This window comes from Corvus moneduloides, chromosome 11, assembly GCF_009650955.1.
Source record: "Corvus moneduloides isolate bCorMon1 chromosome 11, bCorMon1.pri, whole genome shotgun sequence".
Classification (NCBI taxonomy): Eukaryota; Metazoa; Chordata; class Aves; order Passeriformes; family Corvidae; genus Corvus; species Corvus moneduloides.
The window spans coordinates 3477716-3496773 of record NC_045486.1 but is presented as its reverse complement, the minus strand read 5'-3'; the positions used below and the strand labels follow the sequence as shown (position 1 = coordinate 3496773).

The window sequence follows — 19058 nt, the reverse complement described above, 5'->3', positions numbered from 1 at the left end:
CGGTGGGGTGAAGGTTTGGCTTTCCATTCAGGCCATTCAGCTTTTGTTGGTCCATCACTTCCACTTGCCCTGTGAATAGGTATCAACATGGTTTTCCTTGCTGGGGGACGTTTCATTTCTGTGGCACGTGCCAAATTCAGCTCGTGATTTAAAAAACAATCTTGTCGGGGTTGTGCTGCAAGAGATGGGCTGGGTCATGGTAACCTAAGGGGCCCAGCTGCTCCTCTGCCTCTTCCACAGCAACCCTAAAAATCCCAAACACATGGAACTGTGTATTCAAACCCTACATTTGCATTTTATCAGATGTCTTGTCTGTTCCTAACACCAGCAGGGCCGTGGCAGTGGTACAGAGAGACACATAAGGAGTTATTCAAATAAATAGCCAAAGACAAGCTCTGTGCAGTTTACACCAGTGTGGAAAAGAGGAAGATTTTTAATGAAAATGTGATTAACAAGAGTGTAATAATAACACAGTAAAAGCTCCTCCCGAGGCTTTCACCACTGAATGGTGTTTGGGCTAAATTAATAGCTGGTTTTTACATCATTTTTTCTCTTTAATCCTTCCCTTCTTTCTCTGCAACACAATTTAAACTTTAAAAGGGCATTCTTTTATTTATATCAAGATGATTTGGTAATTTTTAATTGAGCTCTGAACGGGGATTTGTAGCATGATAACAAATTCCCTTTGTTCCACTGTTGGTCAGTGCATCAATGAAAAGTTTCCTGGTGTATTTAAACGATGTGACAGTGCCTGTTAGGTGAAGGGATCCCATATTCCCTCCATCCTGGAGCAAGGCAGTTTTGCCAAGACTGGTGAAGTGCCAAAACAACGGTTTTGCTGACATTAATTTATTCTCTTAAAACAATGCTCTAAAAAAAAAACCAACCCCAACAAAAAGGGTACATATTCCACCAAATGGATGTGTAACTTCCACCTGTCTGATTTTAAATCAGTTCAGATTTAAATCAGTTTAAAATTTCGGTCCCTCTGAGAATTGCAGGTCCAGAAGATGTGACAAATGCTTCAGCATTCATCAAAATCACCCCCCAGCAGCATCAAAACTACAAATGGTTCTATGGCAAGGAGAAACTCCGTGGAATCATCTCCATTTCTTCTGGTTCAGCCATGGTGGAGGGTGGGAAAAGCTCTTGTGGATCTTTGCCATTCCAAAGCAGCAATTCCACCACAGCCACAGCCTTTGCAAGCCTCCAGGTCCTGTCAGCGTGTGGCCCTGGCGTTCCCACATCTGTTCATCGCTGTCCTTGCCCTGAGCTCTGTGCTCATGTCTCTTGTCACAGCCAGCTGTCCAAAAGCAAAGTGTGTGGAAGGAGAGATGTGCCCGAGAGCCAGCACGAGGCAGAGGAGCACGGTGCTCACTGTACCACTCAACTCTCTCCTCTTACGTGGACTTTTTTCTTTTCGTTTGATAAAACCCTCTTGGCCCCACGTTCACCCGTGGTTTAGTACCAAAATGCTGTTCTGGGGCCTGCCCATTATAACATCTCTATTATTTTTCAGCTTTAACTGGACTAGGGATGGAAAACCATTTGATTTATCATCTGATCCGAGGATAGTTACATCTAACAACTCTGGAACTTTTGTGATCCAAAACCGGGGAATCATCAACAATTTCCAAGGGAAATATCGCTGCTTTGCATCCAACATGCTGGGAACTGCCATGTCAGAAGAAATTGAGCTGATTGTTCCAAGTAAGGGCTTCTACTTTTGGTTTGAATTTATAATTATTACTTTTATTATTAAGATGAGAACTGTCTTTCCTCAAAATAAATGGGAAAGAACCAGTCCCTAAGGTGGTGTGTGGTAAGACATGAGTTGTTTGTTGTTCAGTGAATATTCAAAGGAAAAAGTTGTATTTTCTCCCTGGAATGATTTAATTTAGTTCCTGGTTTTGAGGAGAGAAACCAAATCTGGATGCAAGGTTTCAGACCACTGCACTATCAGCTCCCACAGGTTATTACTGTAAAATAGCAATGGATGCAAATGTTTGAAAGCTCCAGGGGAAGTGATTTGATCAGATGTGAGTTCATTAATCTGATGTCAGCAGCATTCAGGGTTTGGGATAAATACTGATGGGGAGAATAATAAAGCCCTGGAACTGAATGGAAAACAAGCTTTAAAATAAAGCAGGGAAAATTACTGATCCTAGAAATTTGTGCTTCCACCATTAGCACAGAGGAAGGGCAGAGGGGGAAATTAGGGATGAAGGACCAGGTTTGTAGAAGTGGGATGAAATTTATGAATAGAGTCAAAGAATCATTAAGGTTGGCAAAGACTTCTTAAGATCGAGTCCAGCCCTTAACCCAGCCCTGCCAGCTCCAACACTAAACCATGTCCCAGAGCTGATACAGCTGGTCTGTACCAATCCATTAAATCCTTGTAGTTTGAGAGATGAACACTCATTTTGGTCCTAAATTCAGGATTGAAACATATGAAATTAGGAGAAGAAAATTTGAAGCAGAATCTTCCCAGTGGGAGGACAAGAAACTTGGGAGCAGCGTGAGAACCTGAAGCAGGTTTTATGATGCAGTTCAGTGGCAGAGATGGAGAGGAGAAGCAGCAGTGCAGTGGAATTTTTTCAGATTTCCAAGCTCCTACGGTATTTTGTTATCAAATATCTGACATCTCCATGCTCAGGTGGAATCCTTGTGGCAGGAGTTACATCCGCAGCCTTCTCACCCCCACAGTGCCAGGAGCTGGCTGCTTTGTACAAAACCCACTTGTGGCAGATCAGTGCAGATGAAATGGGCTGTGAGAAACCTGAATAAACATTTTTGTCCTGTCTTCAGTATAGGAAATAATCCTGAGAAGCATTCAAGGCATAGCCAGGGCTGGGAGAGTCATGGTGCTGTGGCCACAGTGAAAACAGGACATTGCAAGGGCTGGGAGAGTTGCTGGGAGGGAGCTGCTGAGGATGCCATGTAAATGTATTTTATGAGTGCTCCTCATGAAAGACATGCCTTCCTTCCCTTCCATCCAGTTTTATGGACTGTTTTTTTTTTTTCCCTTGGGAAATCTATTTCATGTTGCAGTGTAGGGCACAGTAATCCCTGATGCCAGAACTTGGTGTTTGGTGAGGAATTAGCAGGATTCCAGGTGTTGCTCTGTGGTTTAGCCTCCACTACCATGCAGTTGTTTAAAGGGAAGAGCATTCCAGAGTGGAGGAGAACTGCACGAGATTTTAGGACAGCAAGTTGAGGTTTATTGAGCTGTTGGCTGCACAGGTAGGACAGGGCACCTGGTGGCAGCTGGAGTTTCGGGCAGGGACAGGAGAGTCCTGCAGTTAAACTTTATGCAGGACATAGTTTTTAATTTTGAAGTCTCCCCAGGGCAGTGGGGTTAATACAACCTCTCTTAAGCAAAATGTCTCACACTCATTACATTTCAGAGGAGTTAAAGTGCTCAGTGTCATGTTTGTACCTCCAGCAGCAGAATATTCTGATACTCCATTGCTACTGAACTAAAAAAGATGCTTAAAACGGAAAACAAGGAGTTGATGTCTGTATTTGGGATTATTGAATCTGTATTCAGGAAGAGATTTTTTGCTTTTAATGAAAAACAGTCTAGAGTAGCTTAAGTAGATATTAAATATTGCGGGAGTGGATGGCAACAAATTCATGGAGAGATTGTGAACATGGTTATTCTCAAAAGCAAGAGGAATTTTAGTGCTAATATATGCAAAGTCCTAAACCCAGCAAATAAATACATGGTACAGATAATGCATTAGAGGGATTTACCCAACTCACACATCTTTTAAAGCACAATTGCTGTTATTAGAACTCTTCTGCCATCAGTCCTTTCATTTACTGGTGCAGTGTAGATGCTGCAAATTAAATCAGGATTCAGAGAGGAGTAGAAGGCACCTTTGATTTTCTAAAGTGCTGGATGCTCCACAACTGTGCCCCAGTGAAAGAGCTGCTGGTGCACAGATCCTCTGTAAATCAGGCCCTGCCACAGAGGGGCTGGGGATAAATTACCTCTATTCACCCCCAGGTTTTGAAGCAGAGACTGGTACATGTGAGATCACTCCCTGCATTCATGATAATGATGCAGAGGTGGCAGAGCTGTGCCAGCTGTATTCAAGTCAGATGTAAAGCTCCTTGGCAAAGTCACCGTGCCAGGGAAGGGAAGAAAACCCCAGCAGAGCCGGGCAGTTTCTTTCATAAATTACATTTCCACTGCAGAAGCAGAATACTAGGTCTGTGAGGTTGCTGCTGAAAAGGAGAACAAAAGACTGTTTACTCACAGTAGTCATTCCAGGGAAGCAATAGAAATGTCAGCAGAAATGATCATTAAATCTTACCTACATAATGAAAATACCCCACCTCCCCTATGCAGGATGACATTAAGGAGAGGGGAAGAATGGGCTCTGAGGATCTCGATGTGTTTGCAGCTCTAACAAAGGCCAGATTGTTACAAGATACATTCAGCATGAAAATGAATTTAAATGGTGAGAACACAGACTTCAGCTCCCCTCCTCCAGCATTTCGGGAATCTGCTGCTTGAATTAGTGAGCAGGCCCAATGCCAGAGGAAGGAGAAGAAGTACAGTTTAAACTTCTTTAATTAACTCTGCTGTAAAAGACTCTTCATGACAGACTGAGTTAAGATTTATGCTCAGTTTTTCTATAGCTGCTGCTCCAGAAGACCAGAGACCTGAGGGTGGAAATGTTGGCTGAACGGAGAATTATCCCGTGGCAGGCTGTGCTCTTCCAGTGATGTTAGTGCAAGAATTCCTAAAGAAAGCAGGACCTAAGTTGATATTCGAACACTCAGGTGTGAATATCCTGAAATCAGTAAAAGATACTGAGCTGATGAAGTAGGCCATCCCAGTTTCAGGAAGGCTTTGGTGTAACCTTTATGGAAGAGAAAACAAAAGAGAGCAATTTACCGAGTCTTTGCAGGTGATGGGAATGAAATTTAACCCTCTTGCCTCCTAAGCCATCCTTTACCTGTGGCAGATTTTCTGGCCTCCTAAATCCTTGGTTTCACTCTGATCCTTGCCTGTGGCCATCATTTTGAAAAGGTAACAGAGATTTATGCAGAAACAGCTGTCGCTGATTCCATTCCACACCTTTGGGAGCAAGTGGACTCCCAGCCACGCTCTTCCTGACAGCCAGGCTTTGCTAACTTTTTCAACTTAAGGCAGCAATTAAAAAATCCATAAACAAGCAGGATCATATCTCATAAAGAGTTCAAAGGATGTAATGGAAATCACAGATTTAACTACTGCTCCTGCTCCTGGATCAGAATATCAATTGAGGCACGGAGATGAGCCCTGGAAGCTTCCCAAGCTTCACTCAGTGCAGCTCAAGATCAGGGACGGAAAGTCGTGGTTAAGATTCCTTGATATTTTGGGCTGTTTGCTGTACAAGATACAGATCTGTATAAAAAATCATAATTAAATGCTAATTAAAGTGTCTAAGGAGCTGGAAATTTTGAGGTTATAGAAATTTCTTGACTATTTCTGCTTGGTCTCACTTTTACATCCTTTAAGGGTTTATTTGTAAGGAAAAATATGAGAATATCCATGATGGGTCAGGCTGAGCTCTCCTTTATGCCAGGACATCTCCAGCAGAAACAACAGCAAAGGCTATAAAGCCAGACCTGGGTTACAGTGATGTTTTTCTACAATAATTTCACAATATATTTGCTAAGTGCTGATTTACCATCCTGAATTCACTCCCATTTTACACCTGATATTGATAAAAACAAGACACAGGGATCTCAAGGACAAGTTGCCTGGAGAAATGGTTTTCCTTTGTTCAATTTCTCCACACTTGACCCCAAAACATGTAAAATACCAGCTGGAAAGGGCTCCATTCTCACATAAACTGGAATAAATTGCCATAATTGATGCAATTTTAGTGTGAAGTCACTGTAATCAGCAGTAGGACAAAAACTGAGCTGTAGGACAAGGTGTCCTAAATGGATCCCTGAGTAAATCTGGAGCAATGCTGGGGACTGGGGTTCCCAGCTCTGCTTGCTGTATTTCTGAATCTCTAAATTCAAATTAAATTGAATTCTAAATTCAAATTAATCCTTTGTGTTGCACTGTATTGGTCTCCCTCCTGTTTGCTTTAGGTTGAGAAGCTGCATTTTCTGAAGGGATGAGGAAGAGAGACTCAGGCTCCTTTCTGGATTTTCTCCCAGCCCCCCTAATCTGCCAGTGGTGCTTCAGCCTGGTCTCAAGCACAGCTCAGTCATTAAACTCTGAGTCACCCCAGGGATTAAGCAGATCCTGGCTCCTTGCACAAATGACTCTGGCCACTGATAATCTTCCATCTCCATGGTTCACACACTGTCAGAGCACTTTAATTCTGGTTTTTGAGTGCAGCCTTGTCAGGACAAAAACCTTGGTGACAAAGCCTTTCCCAGGAGTATTTTAAGAGGTGTCAGGGCGGTATTTTAGGAGATTCTCCATAGCAGGAGTTGGGAATGCAGGTTTCCATCTGCCCCATGGCTGTTCCACATGCACACCAAGGGATTTTTGTGTGGTGAGAGCCCTCCTGGCCCCTCAGCCTTTCTCAGAGTCACTAAAGCCCACTGTTCTCCCCCAGAGCTGTGCTGGATTCTCTGTCCCCTCCGGTCACATCCCTGTGTGGGGAATTCATGGAAGATTGATGTGACCCTTTCAGTGCTGTCGCTACAGAGCCATCAGCTGGATTTTTCAGTGGCCATGTGCTGCACTGAGAGCTCTGTACAGTATTAAACACTTCCACAGCACAATTAATTTTGTGCAATGCTTCTGAGTTTAACTCAGCTGCGAGAGCTTCTGTGATCAGCCACAAATCAGTGGTGATTGATTCTGGAATATCCACTAATTAGAACATAGGAGCACTGCAAAAAAATCCAAAATATTGCCTGCATAGATGTACTGAAGATTGATGTACAGAATCCAAAGTCTAATGTGACAGAAGTTTTTTATTTTTAGTAAATCGGAATTCAGAAGCAGGTATTTTTCTAGTCGTTGAGACCAGTGGGACCCCAGCAAAAAAAAATTGTGTTTGTCAGAAGGTTTGCCTCAGGAATTTATCAAGAGTTTTCATCTCCTGCAAAGCTTCAAGGATTAAGTCACTCAAATTTATCCATTACGAGGAGGAAAATCGAAGTTTTCCAACGCTTTCCATGGTGAACTAAGCAAAAAAAAAAACAGCATGGAAGGAGCTAAAAGCCGTGATCACCTGTGGTGCAAATACTTGTTGGAGGTGGAGGACATTTGAGGTCAAATTGCTGCTTCCCCCAGTGAAGTCCAGCTGCCAACATCTGGGCTCCATGTTGGAGATGAACGTCTGTGCTGCCAGCTAATGCCACCAGCACCATGACTTGTCACTGTCTCCTGGTGGGACTCACTGTATTTCTGTATAATCCTGTTAATTACTGGCCACAGAAATGCACTGAGAAGCCCCGTGGTTACGGCACCCAGCTGGGATATCGGATACCCAGATCTGGTTGTGCTAAATGAGGCAAAAAATGGGTTTGAACAAGGGGTGCCAATGCCCTAGATAAGTGATCCCATATTAGTCCATTTGCTGGTCTCTTTGGTTTGGTCAGAAATCCCTTATCCTTCACCTGATCCAGCTTACTTAAAGTTTTGTTGTGAGTGACGTGCTTTGGGGAATAAACAAGCTTTAGATCAAGAAATTGGCTTTTTCCTACTGGAAAATATTTCACCTCTGCAGTCAGCAGATGTATTTTCCATGTACTGGATATGAATATGCAGCTCTTTTTTTCTAACCTGAAATTTCACCTACAGGGTGGGTGATGCTCATTAGCTGCATTTTGCCTCTCCTAAGAATTCCTAACTTACTAATAACCCTCCTGGAGATCCAATCTCTGCAGAGTCTGCATTCAGGCAATCAGCACTGGAGTGATTGCTTCTTTTCATGTTTACTAGTCCTGAGATGTGTAAAGTGTCCTCAGAGTCCTGTCCCTGCATTTCTCCCCCTCTCCTTTGCCTCCTGCACTGTGGTGCCCAGATTCCCTGCTGGACCACTGATGTCTCAGGTTGTGGAGCTGCTCCCCGAGCTCCCTGTCATGACTCGGGCACCAGGAAGGTGATGTTTGCTGTGCCAGTTTGACTCTGCACAGCCAGGACATTCTCCATCCTTTGCTGTTTAATTGCTGCTCATTTTGCTGGTTGATGCTGCTCTGAAGTGAAACTTTGGCCAGTTTGAACCTGCCTGAAATGAAAGCAGGAGGCGACGTCAGCCCTGAAACTGCCTTAGCTCAGTTCCTTCGAGGAGTGGTTGCGTTTTGCAGGCTGGGGTTTCTCTGTGATCACCTCTGAGCTGAGCCTCCCTTGGGAGGGAGCTCCAGCCCTTGGGAGGGAGCTCCAGGCTTGGGGTGGGCTCCAGCCCAGCTCTGCTCCCCATTTTCTCAGATGAGCTCCAGTGGGATTTTGGGCATCCAAGGTTGCCCAGGTTTGCCAAGCATGGACCAGGCTTTGAACAAAAAGCTGGCATCAGGTGCTGTGGGTGATTAAACATCGATCCATTAATGATTTAACCTATATTTAAGCCCAGCTAGAGCAGCCCTGGTGCAGCCCTGTGCGAGCTTTGTGGCAAGCCTTTCCCTGCACCCTGAGCCTGCAGGAATCCACGGCTGAGCTTCCACACCTGAGGGCATGAGGAGGGGACAGAGGCTTCACACCAGCCTTCCTCTGATCCTGGAGATGGAGAAGAGCTGGGACAGCTCCAGGCACGAGGTGGAGCAGCTGCCTGATGTCTGTCCTCACCTGCAGTGACTTGCAGTGGATCCTTGGGAACCATGTTTTATCCAAGGCTTCCCAGAACATTCCACACTCCCAGGCTGGTTTCTGATCTCCTGGGAGCAGCTGGGGCCCCAGCAGTGCACAGCCCTCTGTGCCAGGCTTGTCCTTAGGGACTCTGTGGCCTTGAGTTGTCCCTTCCAGACAGCACAAAGGAGCTAAAGAAAGAGTTTGAAAAGAAATGCATTAAACTAAAGCCAAAGCAAAGCACAGGACATCACAAACAAGTGTTGAACATCGCCATTCGGTGCCTGGCTCTGCACAGGATGGTCCAAGAACTTTGTGAATGAAGGGATTCCAGCTCTGAGTGTCCCAGAATGCAGGGATTTCCTACTCTGAGTAAAACTCATCATTACTTTGTGCCTCTTTGTAAATTAAAATATGTATTAAAGGCAGAGAATGCAAAGGATGATGTAAAGGTAAATATTTCATTAAAACTCTTATCAAGGGGGAAGCAAAAGGCAAAATTTCAAAAAGTACCAATAAAAGAGGAATTTCTTTGCTTTTTTGTGCAGGTGTACCAAAATTCCCCAAAGAAAAAATCGAGCCTCTGGATGTGGAGCATGGAGATTCTGTGATCCTGCACTGCAACCCCCCAAAAGGCATCCCCCCTTTGCATATCTACTGGATGAATATTGGTGAGTAAATGTTTTTTACACAATTCAGACAAGGGGGCTCAAAGCATTTGTCTTCCCGAGCAGTTTCATTGCAGGTTCATCGTGGATGGGATTGGTAATTGTGCAAGTCCTTGGGAGGAATATCTGGATATTGAAGAATAAAACTGAAAAGCAAAGGATGGAGATGTGACTTTGCACGACCCAAAGTTAAATTGTAGAGTGCATTGACACAACATCTCATTAAATATGAGATACCAAAAAATGTATATATTGGTAAGTGATGAGGAGCCCTGCTGTTACAGGAGAGAGGCGATCACCTGTCAATATGTTATTTCTATCATTATTGTTTTTCTCTTTCCATAAATTAATGATTGATTTGTGATAGTAAAGGAAAAATAATCCACCAGGTTTATATAATTAGTTCCTTGTTGTGGGTTTCTGTCCTGTTATTCTGCAATGTTTGTGTTCTGCAGGAATTTCTGGCTTTTGGGAAGCAAAATAACTCGGGGGTTTTAATATCAATTTTTCCTTAGCAGTTATTATTATAAGGTATATATTATTATATAAAAAATACTTTTTATCACTTGTCCACTGAATATTGGTAAATAACCCATCGGTTCTGCTGGATTTTCTGCCTCTTTCCCTTTGGAATTTCATTCTCTGGGTGTATCTGGAAGGAAGCACATGAGGGGAGCATTCAGAGCCACTTTGGTGAAGCAGCTCCGTGTCATTCCCACCTCACAATTATCTTTCCTTGCCAGATTTGCAGCACATCCCACAAGATGAAAGGGTCTCCATGAGCCTGAAGGGAGACCTCTACTTCGCCAACGTGGAAGAAAGCGACAGCAGGAGTGACTATTGCTGCTTTGCAGCCTTCCCGAGGCTCAGGACCATCGTGCAGAAAATGCCGATGACGCTGAGGGTTTCCCGGTGTAAGTGTGGGGCTGAGCTGTTTGTTGGCTCTTGTTTCCTGAGCTCCCCAGGCAGCAGTGTGTGCACATGGGTGCCCTGGCTCTCTGAAGAGAGCCTCTCTCCACAAAGGGCACGGTGCTGGGTTTATTTCCTGTGTTATTAACCTCGTTCTTCAGGCTACATTTCACTGAGAAAAGCTTCTTGCAGCTGTCAGAGCCCAAAAGCGCCCTGTCCTTCCTCCTGCTGTCCCCACAGCGAAAGCCAAGGTTGAATTAGGGAAATCTGCTGCTCTTGAGTGCAGCAGGTCCCCCAGGAATGGGGCTTCACTGGCTTTTGAGGACTTGGTGGCTGCCTCCACCCTGGGCAAGGCCTGGTTTGGTGCAGCTGCAGCAGTGAGGTTGGAAGGACGATGCTTCCCGGGTTTTTCCAGGCAGCCTGGAGCATCAGTGGTGGCACAAGAGGTGTTTTCCAGTCCCTCGATGAAATGATGTGTAGGGAATTGAAGATTTCTGTTGTTCGTTAAAAATTCTGATCTTTCGGGCCTACGCAGCCCAGAAAGCCAAGGAGAATTTTGTCTTCGTGAATGAAACCCTCATATTTAATATGTGATTTTTGAGAGTTTTCTTGTTGGGATAAGAAGATATAGGATTAAAAGTGGCTTTGTGTGTCTCAGTGCTTGCTTAGATCGTATCTTGGGGTAATAAGTGTGAGAAAAAAATCCAAATTAAAGCCATCTTCATGGCTTTTCAAATGGGTTCCCTCCCCCACGGATGCACACAGAGATTAGAGAAAAACAAGATGGGTTTTGGCTGCTGGTAGCCCTGGAAGTGGCCCAAAACCCCACTTCAATGTGTCCACCTTGTCAGCAAAGCCACAGGACTTGGGCCAGGAAAAAATGAGAGGCATGAACTGAAAGGGTTCTGTAAATTCAGCTTGACATTGCCCACTCCACTCTGTGCCAAGGGCATGGTGAGGGACCGCATTAAAAATAAATAGGTAGGGAAAAAAAACCAATAAGAAACAAGAGAACGGATAAATTTTATAACATTTCTCTTTAGTGGATACTTAGGAGTTAGTGATTTTTATTACTGTAGATAGCGAGGATGAAACGCTGATTATATCACCCATGGGGTATTTTGCAGAGTAACACAGAACTTTAAGGCATTCTCATTGTATTTTCAAAGCTCTGTTGCTCATCTGTTGCTTTCCTTTATATTTTTCATTCTTCCTTTCTTTTGGGGCAGAAATTGGGGGGTGGGGAGGGGCATGGTTTTGTTTTGGTTGATTTGTGGTTTCTTTTGATTCTGTCTCAACCCTGCATGTTTGTTTGGTTGTCATTTTTATTTATTTCAGTAAAGCATGCTAATGACTCAGGCTCACCTAACGCTGCTGTTACTAAGGGTGAGTTGAATGCATCTGTTTTTAGCCTTTGAACTGAGACTCCACCGGCTGAGGTGAAATGGGAGCTGCTAAAAAACACATCACAAAAGCCTCTTGATTGCGATGGGATGTATTTAAGTGGCCCAGGGAGGACAATTGGCTCATCTTTGTAGTTTTTGAGAGCAATCTGCGGGGTTTTTAATAAAAAAGGTTGTTTTTTCACTTGAGAAAGGAGCATTCATGCTTTGTAAGGAGGTGGGAGTAAGGAGGCTGATGTCCTGGGTTTTTGGTGTTATCAGTTCAGAGCAGGAGCCAGAGCTGGATGCTCCAAATCTTTTCCTGGCTGTTAAGAGGACTCTGGGATGAGTCAGCCAGGGTTTGACACCCCAAATTCATGTCACCCCAGGGCTGCATTGCTCCAGAATGAGCTCAGGGTGTGGATTTATGGAGCTTTGGGTGCCCTGTCTCGGCTGTCCCCATCACCGCGGTGTAGATGGGGGGTGGTTCTCTCTGTGTGGTGCCCTGTCTGTGTCACCTGCACACCAAAGCACTTCTCATCCTGGGGATTCCCATCTCCTGTTGCTTTGTGAGCCCCTCTCTGTGGAGCAGATCCTGAAAATATCCTGCTCTCCATGCAGGCAGCATGGTGGCTGTTCCTGCAATTCTCCACCCAATTCTTCCTTTTGTTTCAAATATGTGAAATGTAGAGTCTGTAGCTCTTGATTCTTCATTTCTTTGGTTAAATTGCTTTTGAGAGTTTCTCTTTTTTTTTTTAAATGCTCAATTTTAACTTCCTCAAGGAGCTTTTTTTTGCCAGACAAGCATTGAGGTTTCTGAAAAAGGGGGTTATCCTGGAGTGTTTTGGGATGGATAACTAAGAGCACTCATCACTCCTTCAACTTTGCCCATGGAGCTGAGCCCTGGGAGCAGGACAAGCAGGGCTTATGCACTGTGACTGCCACTCCAGAAGCAGTTTTTCCCTCAAAGGGATGTCTGAACTCCTGCTGGGAAGGGGGGCCTGGCTGCCTTTGGCAGCAGGAGGTGGAGGGCAGATGGGAAATGTTTGAGTGTGTCCAGAGGCACCAACGTGTTCTGCTGCAGCTCAGGGTACTTGTGACACAGATTTGTAGAGATGCAAAGCAAGGGGAAATTAAATTTAAAAATGAGAAAATGGTTCAGAGAGATCTATGTGGTCTTTTACCAACGCATCCATAATTGGCTATTTTTGAAGAACTAGCACCATTTGGGGACTGATTCATTAGTGTGCTAATTGTTACGATAGTGATAACTGGGCAGCCACTGAACCCTGCATTTTTCATCCTAAAGCCCTTGTTTGGCAGGCTGGAACAAATGGGCTGCTGGAATCAAATGCAGGTCAATCTTGTTTTATTATTTTTGCAGTCTTCCTTGCAAATTCTATCTCCATTACTGTAGATTTAATAATTGGAGCAAGAGGGATGATTCTGTGGGATGCTCAAGTCAGGAAAGGTGGGGTTTCACCTCAGGTTTAAAAGATGATGGAGCCAATGCAGAAGAAAGGTAGTGTGGACGTAAAGATCAGGAGCTGAGAGATCAGACTGCTTGAGGGGTGATAGGAAGGGCCAGTCCTAGGCAAACAGGATATAAAACTGTAGGAAAAGGGGTTTCATCAGCACTGCTGCCTGTTGGTATCACTGTACCTCCCTTCTGACTGTTATCAGGAGAAATAAAAGTTCCTGGATTAGTCTCAAAGTGTATAAATAAAAAACCTTCTGGCAGCAGTGATGCTTGTGGCATTATTGAAGGATAAGCAAAGGCTCTGAGCTTTCACACCTAACTTCTCTTTTATTTTATCTTTCAGCAAATTTTATCAAGGAGAGGAAACCCAAACTGCTGATCCCTCCTGAATCTGCTGGCAGTAGCTCATCAGTCACTGTCATCAAGGGAGGTGTCCTGCTCCTCGAGTGTATTGCTGAAGGGCTGTGAGTAATGAAAATGCTGCACAAACTTAATCACCTTTGGAGGGAGAAATGAGCAAAAAAAGAAAAAAAAGGGATGTTACAAATTATGCAACAGTTTTAAACTGAACTCCTGTGCAGAGCTTTTTGTACCTGTAAAACAGCACAGAGTACACGCAACAGTGGTGTATTGGTTATAGCTATAGCTTGTAAACAAGTAATTAAAACCATAGCATGGTAAGTATGGAATTCTTTGTACTGTCCTATTAAAAAAATTGAAATTTTTCCAGTAGTGCTACTTTTGAGATGTTGAGAAACTAAATAACGTCAGCATCAGCTTCTGTGCTTTGGTGCACAACCTGCGAAGTTTCTGTTCTAACTTTGCCAATTCAGTTTTGCTTCAGTGCTCAAAATTATTTAAAGTTTTCCAGGTGTGAGATGTCAGGTTTTTGGGAGCAAAGTTCTTGAGTGATGTAATAGAAGACATGCTTTAAGGAATGGTTGGGCCATTGAGGGAAGAACCGTCAATCTCGGTTACAGCAGGAGGTGCTGGCTCAGGTGTGAGTGGGAGCCTGGCTGTGTCCATTCCCCAGCATCCAGGATTTCCATAAAGGACGTTCAGTCCATGGTGTCCTCACAAAGGACAGGATATCGAGGTGTTGGGGGAAAAAAAAGGGTCCGTGGACTCCGGTGGGGGGAGAAATTGCAGTCCAAACCAATATGGTTGATAAAAGCAAGCTCTCTTTATTAGCAATCCAGAGGCACTTATACAGTATACCAGCTTGTTAACTCTTAAGTGGCTTAAAACTTATCAAAGCGCATTTCTGCTTCTACATAATTGGACTACATTGGCAAGCTTCTACAGTCATGTTATGATTAAAAGAATTCAGAGTTCAGCCTCCCTTCTCTCCCGGTCAGCACATCTTATCAGCACAGCTGCATCGCTTCAAAACTCCCTTCTTGTTCCCAGGCCTGTTTCTCACACAGGGATTTTTCTCATGCAGACAGTTTTTCTCAGGCCTTTTGCTTGCAGGCTCTTGCTTGTACAGTTCTTTTATTGATCTCATAATTCTATCAGTGATCCATGCCCCTGATCCTTTAATAATTTTGCAACATCGAGGAACAAACCCATGGCTCTGTAGGAGGACAGCGAACCAGAATCAGCTGTATTGGTTTGATCCTGCTAAATCCAACAGCAAAGGGCAAACCTCAAACTTTGGAAACTTCCAGGGATGGGGCAACTACAGCTGCTCTGGGCAACCCGTTCCAGGGCATCACCGCCCTCACAGGGAAGAGTTTTTTCCTAATATCCCATCCAAACCTTCTCTTAGTCTGAAGACGTTCCCCCTTGTCCTGTCACTCCAAGCTCTTTTAAATAATCACGCTCTACCTTGCTGACTCCCTTCAGGTAGTGAAAGATTTAATATAGGGAAGGGGTAAAATAGATGCTTTATGATGGGAAATCGGGACAATTCTGTCCTTGTTGTAAATAACACGGGGCAGACTAAGGGTAAGCAAGGAAAGGAATGGGAAATAACAAATGTTGAGTGCCACCCTCACAAGAACCTGTGATTCCCTTCTCAGACCTTTTCCTGCTGCTCCAACTCACTCAGACACGAGCCCTGCTTTGCTCTTCCAATTTCCCAGTTTCTCCCATGTGCCTGTCAGTGCAATAGTGGAGCTGCCACCAGAGAAACAGAAAATCTGTGCATCCACTAAACCCCCAGTGAGAGCAGAGTCCTTCTGGTTTGGCTGTGACAGAGCTTTGTGTGGAGCAGAGCTTTAAATCACCGGCCCCTCGTGCTGGACGTGGAGCTGCAGACTCCGCTTCACATGGGGATAATTCCTATTAAAGGCTCTGCAATTATATTCCCTCCATAAAATTCCAAAGTCAGGATATTTATCTGCCTGAGCATGTTTAGGGTATTTTGTTTTTCCATATGGGCTTGAAGGGCATTGCTGGTGGAAGCTGGCAAGGAGCTGAGTTGGCACTCCCGAAAGGAGGTGCATTACTTGTCTCTGTTGGACTCACTCCAGGTATCTGCAGTGAGTTTTGCTTCCCTGTTGCAACACTTCCTCGTCTAATTCACTCCCCATCAGGCAAATCTGCCAACCCACAAACCTCCCCATAGCCACAGCTCTGATTTTAGAGGGTGTTCACGGGGTTTAATAGGGAAATCACCTTGGAAATACTCAAATAGGAATTTTGATGTGCAAGCATGAATATCAGATACAAGAAGAGAAAGCCAGAAAAGTCTTCCTGTCCCTTTGGAAAAAGGTGAAAAGAAAGAAGTATTTTTGTTTCACTCAAAAATTTTGCAGAAAACGTTTAAAAATTCATTTTTTAACTGAAAGGGTTTTTTTTAAGTAGTCACTTTTGAAAGAACACAAAGTACTTCTTTGCCTTATCACCAAACACATCTTTTCATTGAAATCCTTCAAAAATGCAACTTCTAGAACCAAATGTTACTTTTATTTGCTAGAATTCCCATTTTCAGCAGAAAAATGATCAGCTTTGCCTACATCTCTGCCAACCCATGCTGCCAAATGCCCACAGACCATGGAAGCGGATTTCAAGGAACTCAGATCGGGGGCACCCGGCTGCAAAACAGGGAATTAAGGACATTTCCAATCTGTCATTTTTTGAAGATTTATACCCTGAGCAGTGGCAGTGGCAGTGGCAGGAGGGCACGGCCTCAGTGCAGCACGGAGCTGGCTTTGGGACAAGAGCGGGATGAGGGCTCTTGCAGGGAATAATGGGATGTTTGCAGGGCTGTGCTCAGAGCGGGTGGAACAGCAGAATTTCTGGGTACCTGGGGCTCTGTGCCTCCTGCCTGGGCACTGAGCCACAGGGACAGATGGGCACAGGAGGGAGCAGCTCTCACACTGTGGCCGAGCGTCCTGTGCGGTGTCGGGGTCACCCAGCCCTGCTGGGGACGTGCAGACGACGTCTGTCCCCAGTTCTGTGTCACTGTCGGCGCTTTCTGAGGATGGGAAGAGCATTTTGGCCACCTCCAAGAGGCAGGCAGGGGGGAGGCCCTGCAAGGAAGTCTGGCCCTCCTTTGCTGTCCTTAGGTGCCCTTTTGGAGGAGGATGGAATGAGCTCCAGCCCCTTTCCTGCTGTCCATGCCAAGACACATCCAAGGAATGCAGCCTCGTGCTTTGGCCTGGTGAAAATCCCACTCCCAGGGGTTCTGCAGGTCAAGGAGCAGTAGGGCAGCTGTGTGGTATAACCCTTAGGTAGCCCCAGAGTTTTAAAAGGGCTCAAAATCTTCTAAAAAACACCTCCCAAACCCCAGGCGTGAACTCCAGCAGCTCTGCCACGTGAAGCATCACAGCAGCTTCTTGTACTCAACTCAAAATCTTGTTTTTTTCCTTTGTTCTCAGCCCAACTCCTCATCTCAGCTGGGTAAAGGTCACTGGGAACATGCCCAAGGACGAGCCAGAGACAGAGAATTTTGGGAAGATCCTGAAGATCGACCAAGTGACAGCGGCTGATGAGGGGACGTACCAGTGCACAGCCAGCAACCCCATGGGCAGGGCCTGGCACGAGTTCCACGTGCACGTGGAAGGTGCTCAGTTCTCTCTACTAAGATTATTGTTTTGGGACAAAAAGGTGGGAAAAGGGAAGTGAAAGAGGCTCTTTGTTAATATTGATGCCTTTTCCTGGTCTTAAAATCAAGAGCCAAACACGGTTAGAAGGGAAAAAGGGATTTTACCTTGGTATTTATTTTAAGGATCCTTAGGTGCACACATCTAGGTCAAGTGCACCTCCATGCACACAGCAATGCACACCCCAAAAGATCTGGTACAACATTATAGGTGTTACTGATTAGCAGATCTATCAAAGATCCCCCAATGAGAGGCTCGAGTGAGCCCCCCTCCCCAAGGAGCCTTCCCCTGGATGGTTCTATCTCAGTTTACAGAATGTGTTCTGGAGAGGACCTTGGGGTCTGGGGCACACTGATCCCCAGATACAAAGTCTCCTGGCTGAACAAACAAGGCCAGGAATGTAGGCAAAAAGCACTAAGAATACAGGAGTTGTAAAAAGGTATAGCAGGGGTTTGAAAGAAAAGGCAAAAAATCATCATGGCATCAATATGACTCAGGCAATTCCATCAATTTATGCCGGCCTCTTGAATTTGGGAAGGTTTGCACAAAGTAGCACCTCTAAACCAAACAAAAAATATATAAATAATGCTGCTTTTTTTTTCCCCTGAACCATGAAGGCCTTACAAAGCAGTGAGCGATATAAATATGTGGGCAGCTTCAATATCTAAAAGATGGGAGGGAGTCAAGCAGAGATACTGATGAAATGTCTTGTACTAAGCTGAATGTCAGACAAAAAGATCTAATTATTCTTTTTGCTCTTAAACTCTGTGAAAATGGCCATACTGGGCTGGATCAGAGGGGCATTTAGCTCAAGTCCTTTGCTTTGGTTTCCACTAAAAGTGGGTTCTTAGGGAGGGCTGTGAAAATTCAGTGAGCAGACAAGGTACCACCCCTTGTCTCCTTCACCTGTCCCTTTGCTGGGATTTCTGTATAGGCACAACCTGAGCTGAGAGTGTTTTCTGTGTAATCCCTGAAAAGTATCATAAAGACTTGTGAAACAAAGTAAAAAAATACTTTCAACTATTTTTAGTGGTTTAAAAAATGGAAATATGACCCTTTTTGTCACCTCACTGAGTATCCAAGGCTCCTTTCTCCCTTCTGCCCAAACCCTAAGGTGTGCACCAGGTGGAGATGCCCTTTCCTAGGATCCAGGCAGAGCTCTGAGGAGTCTTTACAGAGCCAAGAACTCTCCCTGCCACTTTCTCTGCCCAAAATGTGAATCCTGAGGCCCAGCTGAAAAACTTGCTGAAAACATTTCCCTGATGAAAAATGCTCCAACCTCTGCTCTGCACTTAAAAAACAAAATAAATCCTGGGCAGTTTTACCCTGTTGGAATCTTCCAACTGCTTCATTTTCATCTGGGCTCTTCACCCCTCCATGCTCACCAGATTTTTGATGGGAGAAGAGCACTTTGAGCTCTCTGCTCTGTATTTGCTCATCACCTGAGGAAAAGATTTTTCTCCCAGTGGCTGATGAACCATCTCCATTCACTTGACCCAACCATGTCCCTTGCACTCCTCTTTCCTGTGCTGGGCGTGTGGCAGAGGAGGATCCCAGGGCATGGCAAGTTCTCAGCTGCGATGGAGGGGAAGTGCTGACTCCTAGAAATCCTTCCAGATGGTGTGGAGCATCTCTGCTGTAGCAGAATATTTTAACAATCTGGCTATGATTTTCTCGGCTGCAAAAATCGATCCCTTCAAAGAAATTGCAGGAGCTGCAGAAACTAAAATACCAGAGAAATAACATTAATTTTGCAGTTTAGAATATTGACCTTCCTCTCCCACAGTCTCCAGAGAAAAGAAAACTTCCTGG

General features: G+C 44.7%; 1 protein-coding gene across 12 annotated transcripts in view; it reads left to right on the top strand.

The window, feature by feature from the left end:
- Positions 1 to 19058, top strand: part of CHL1 (cell adhesion molecule L1 like) — a 131756-nt gene that overhangs the window by 78923 nt on the left and 33775 nt on the right. For 11 of the 12 annotated variants that reach the window (XM_032120390.1, XM_032120384.1, XM_032120393.1 and 8 more), the window contains 6 exons: positions 1520 to 1710; positions 9304 to 9426; positions 10167 to 10337; positions 11671 to 11718; positions 13538 to 13658; positions 17022 to 17206. In XM_032120390.1, coding sequence (XP_031976281.1) covers positions 1520 to 1710; positions 9304 to 9426; positions 10167 to 10337; positions 11671 to 11718; positions 13538 to 13658; positions 17022 to 17206 — 839 coding nt within the window. The remainder of the gene's footprint in view (positions 1 to 1519; positions 1711 to 9303; positions 9427 to 10166; positions 10338 to 11670; positions 11719 to 13537; positions 13659 to 17021; positions 17207 to 19058) is intronic. The other variant, XM_032120392.1, reaches the window with a different exon arrangement.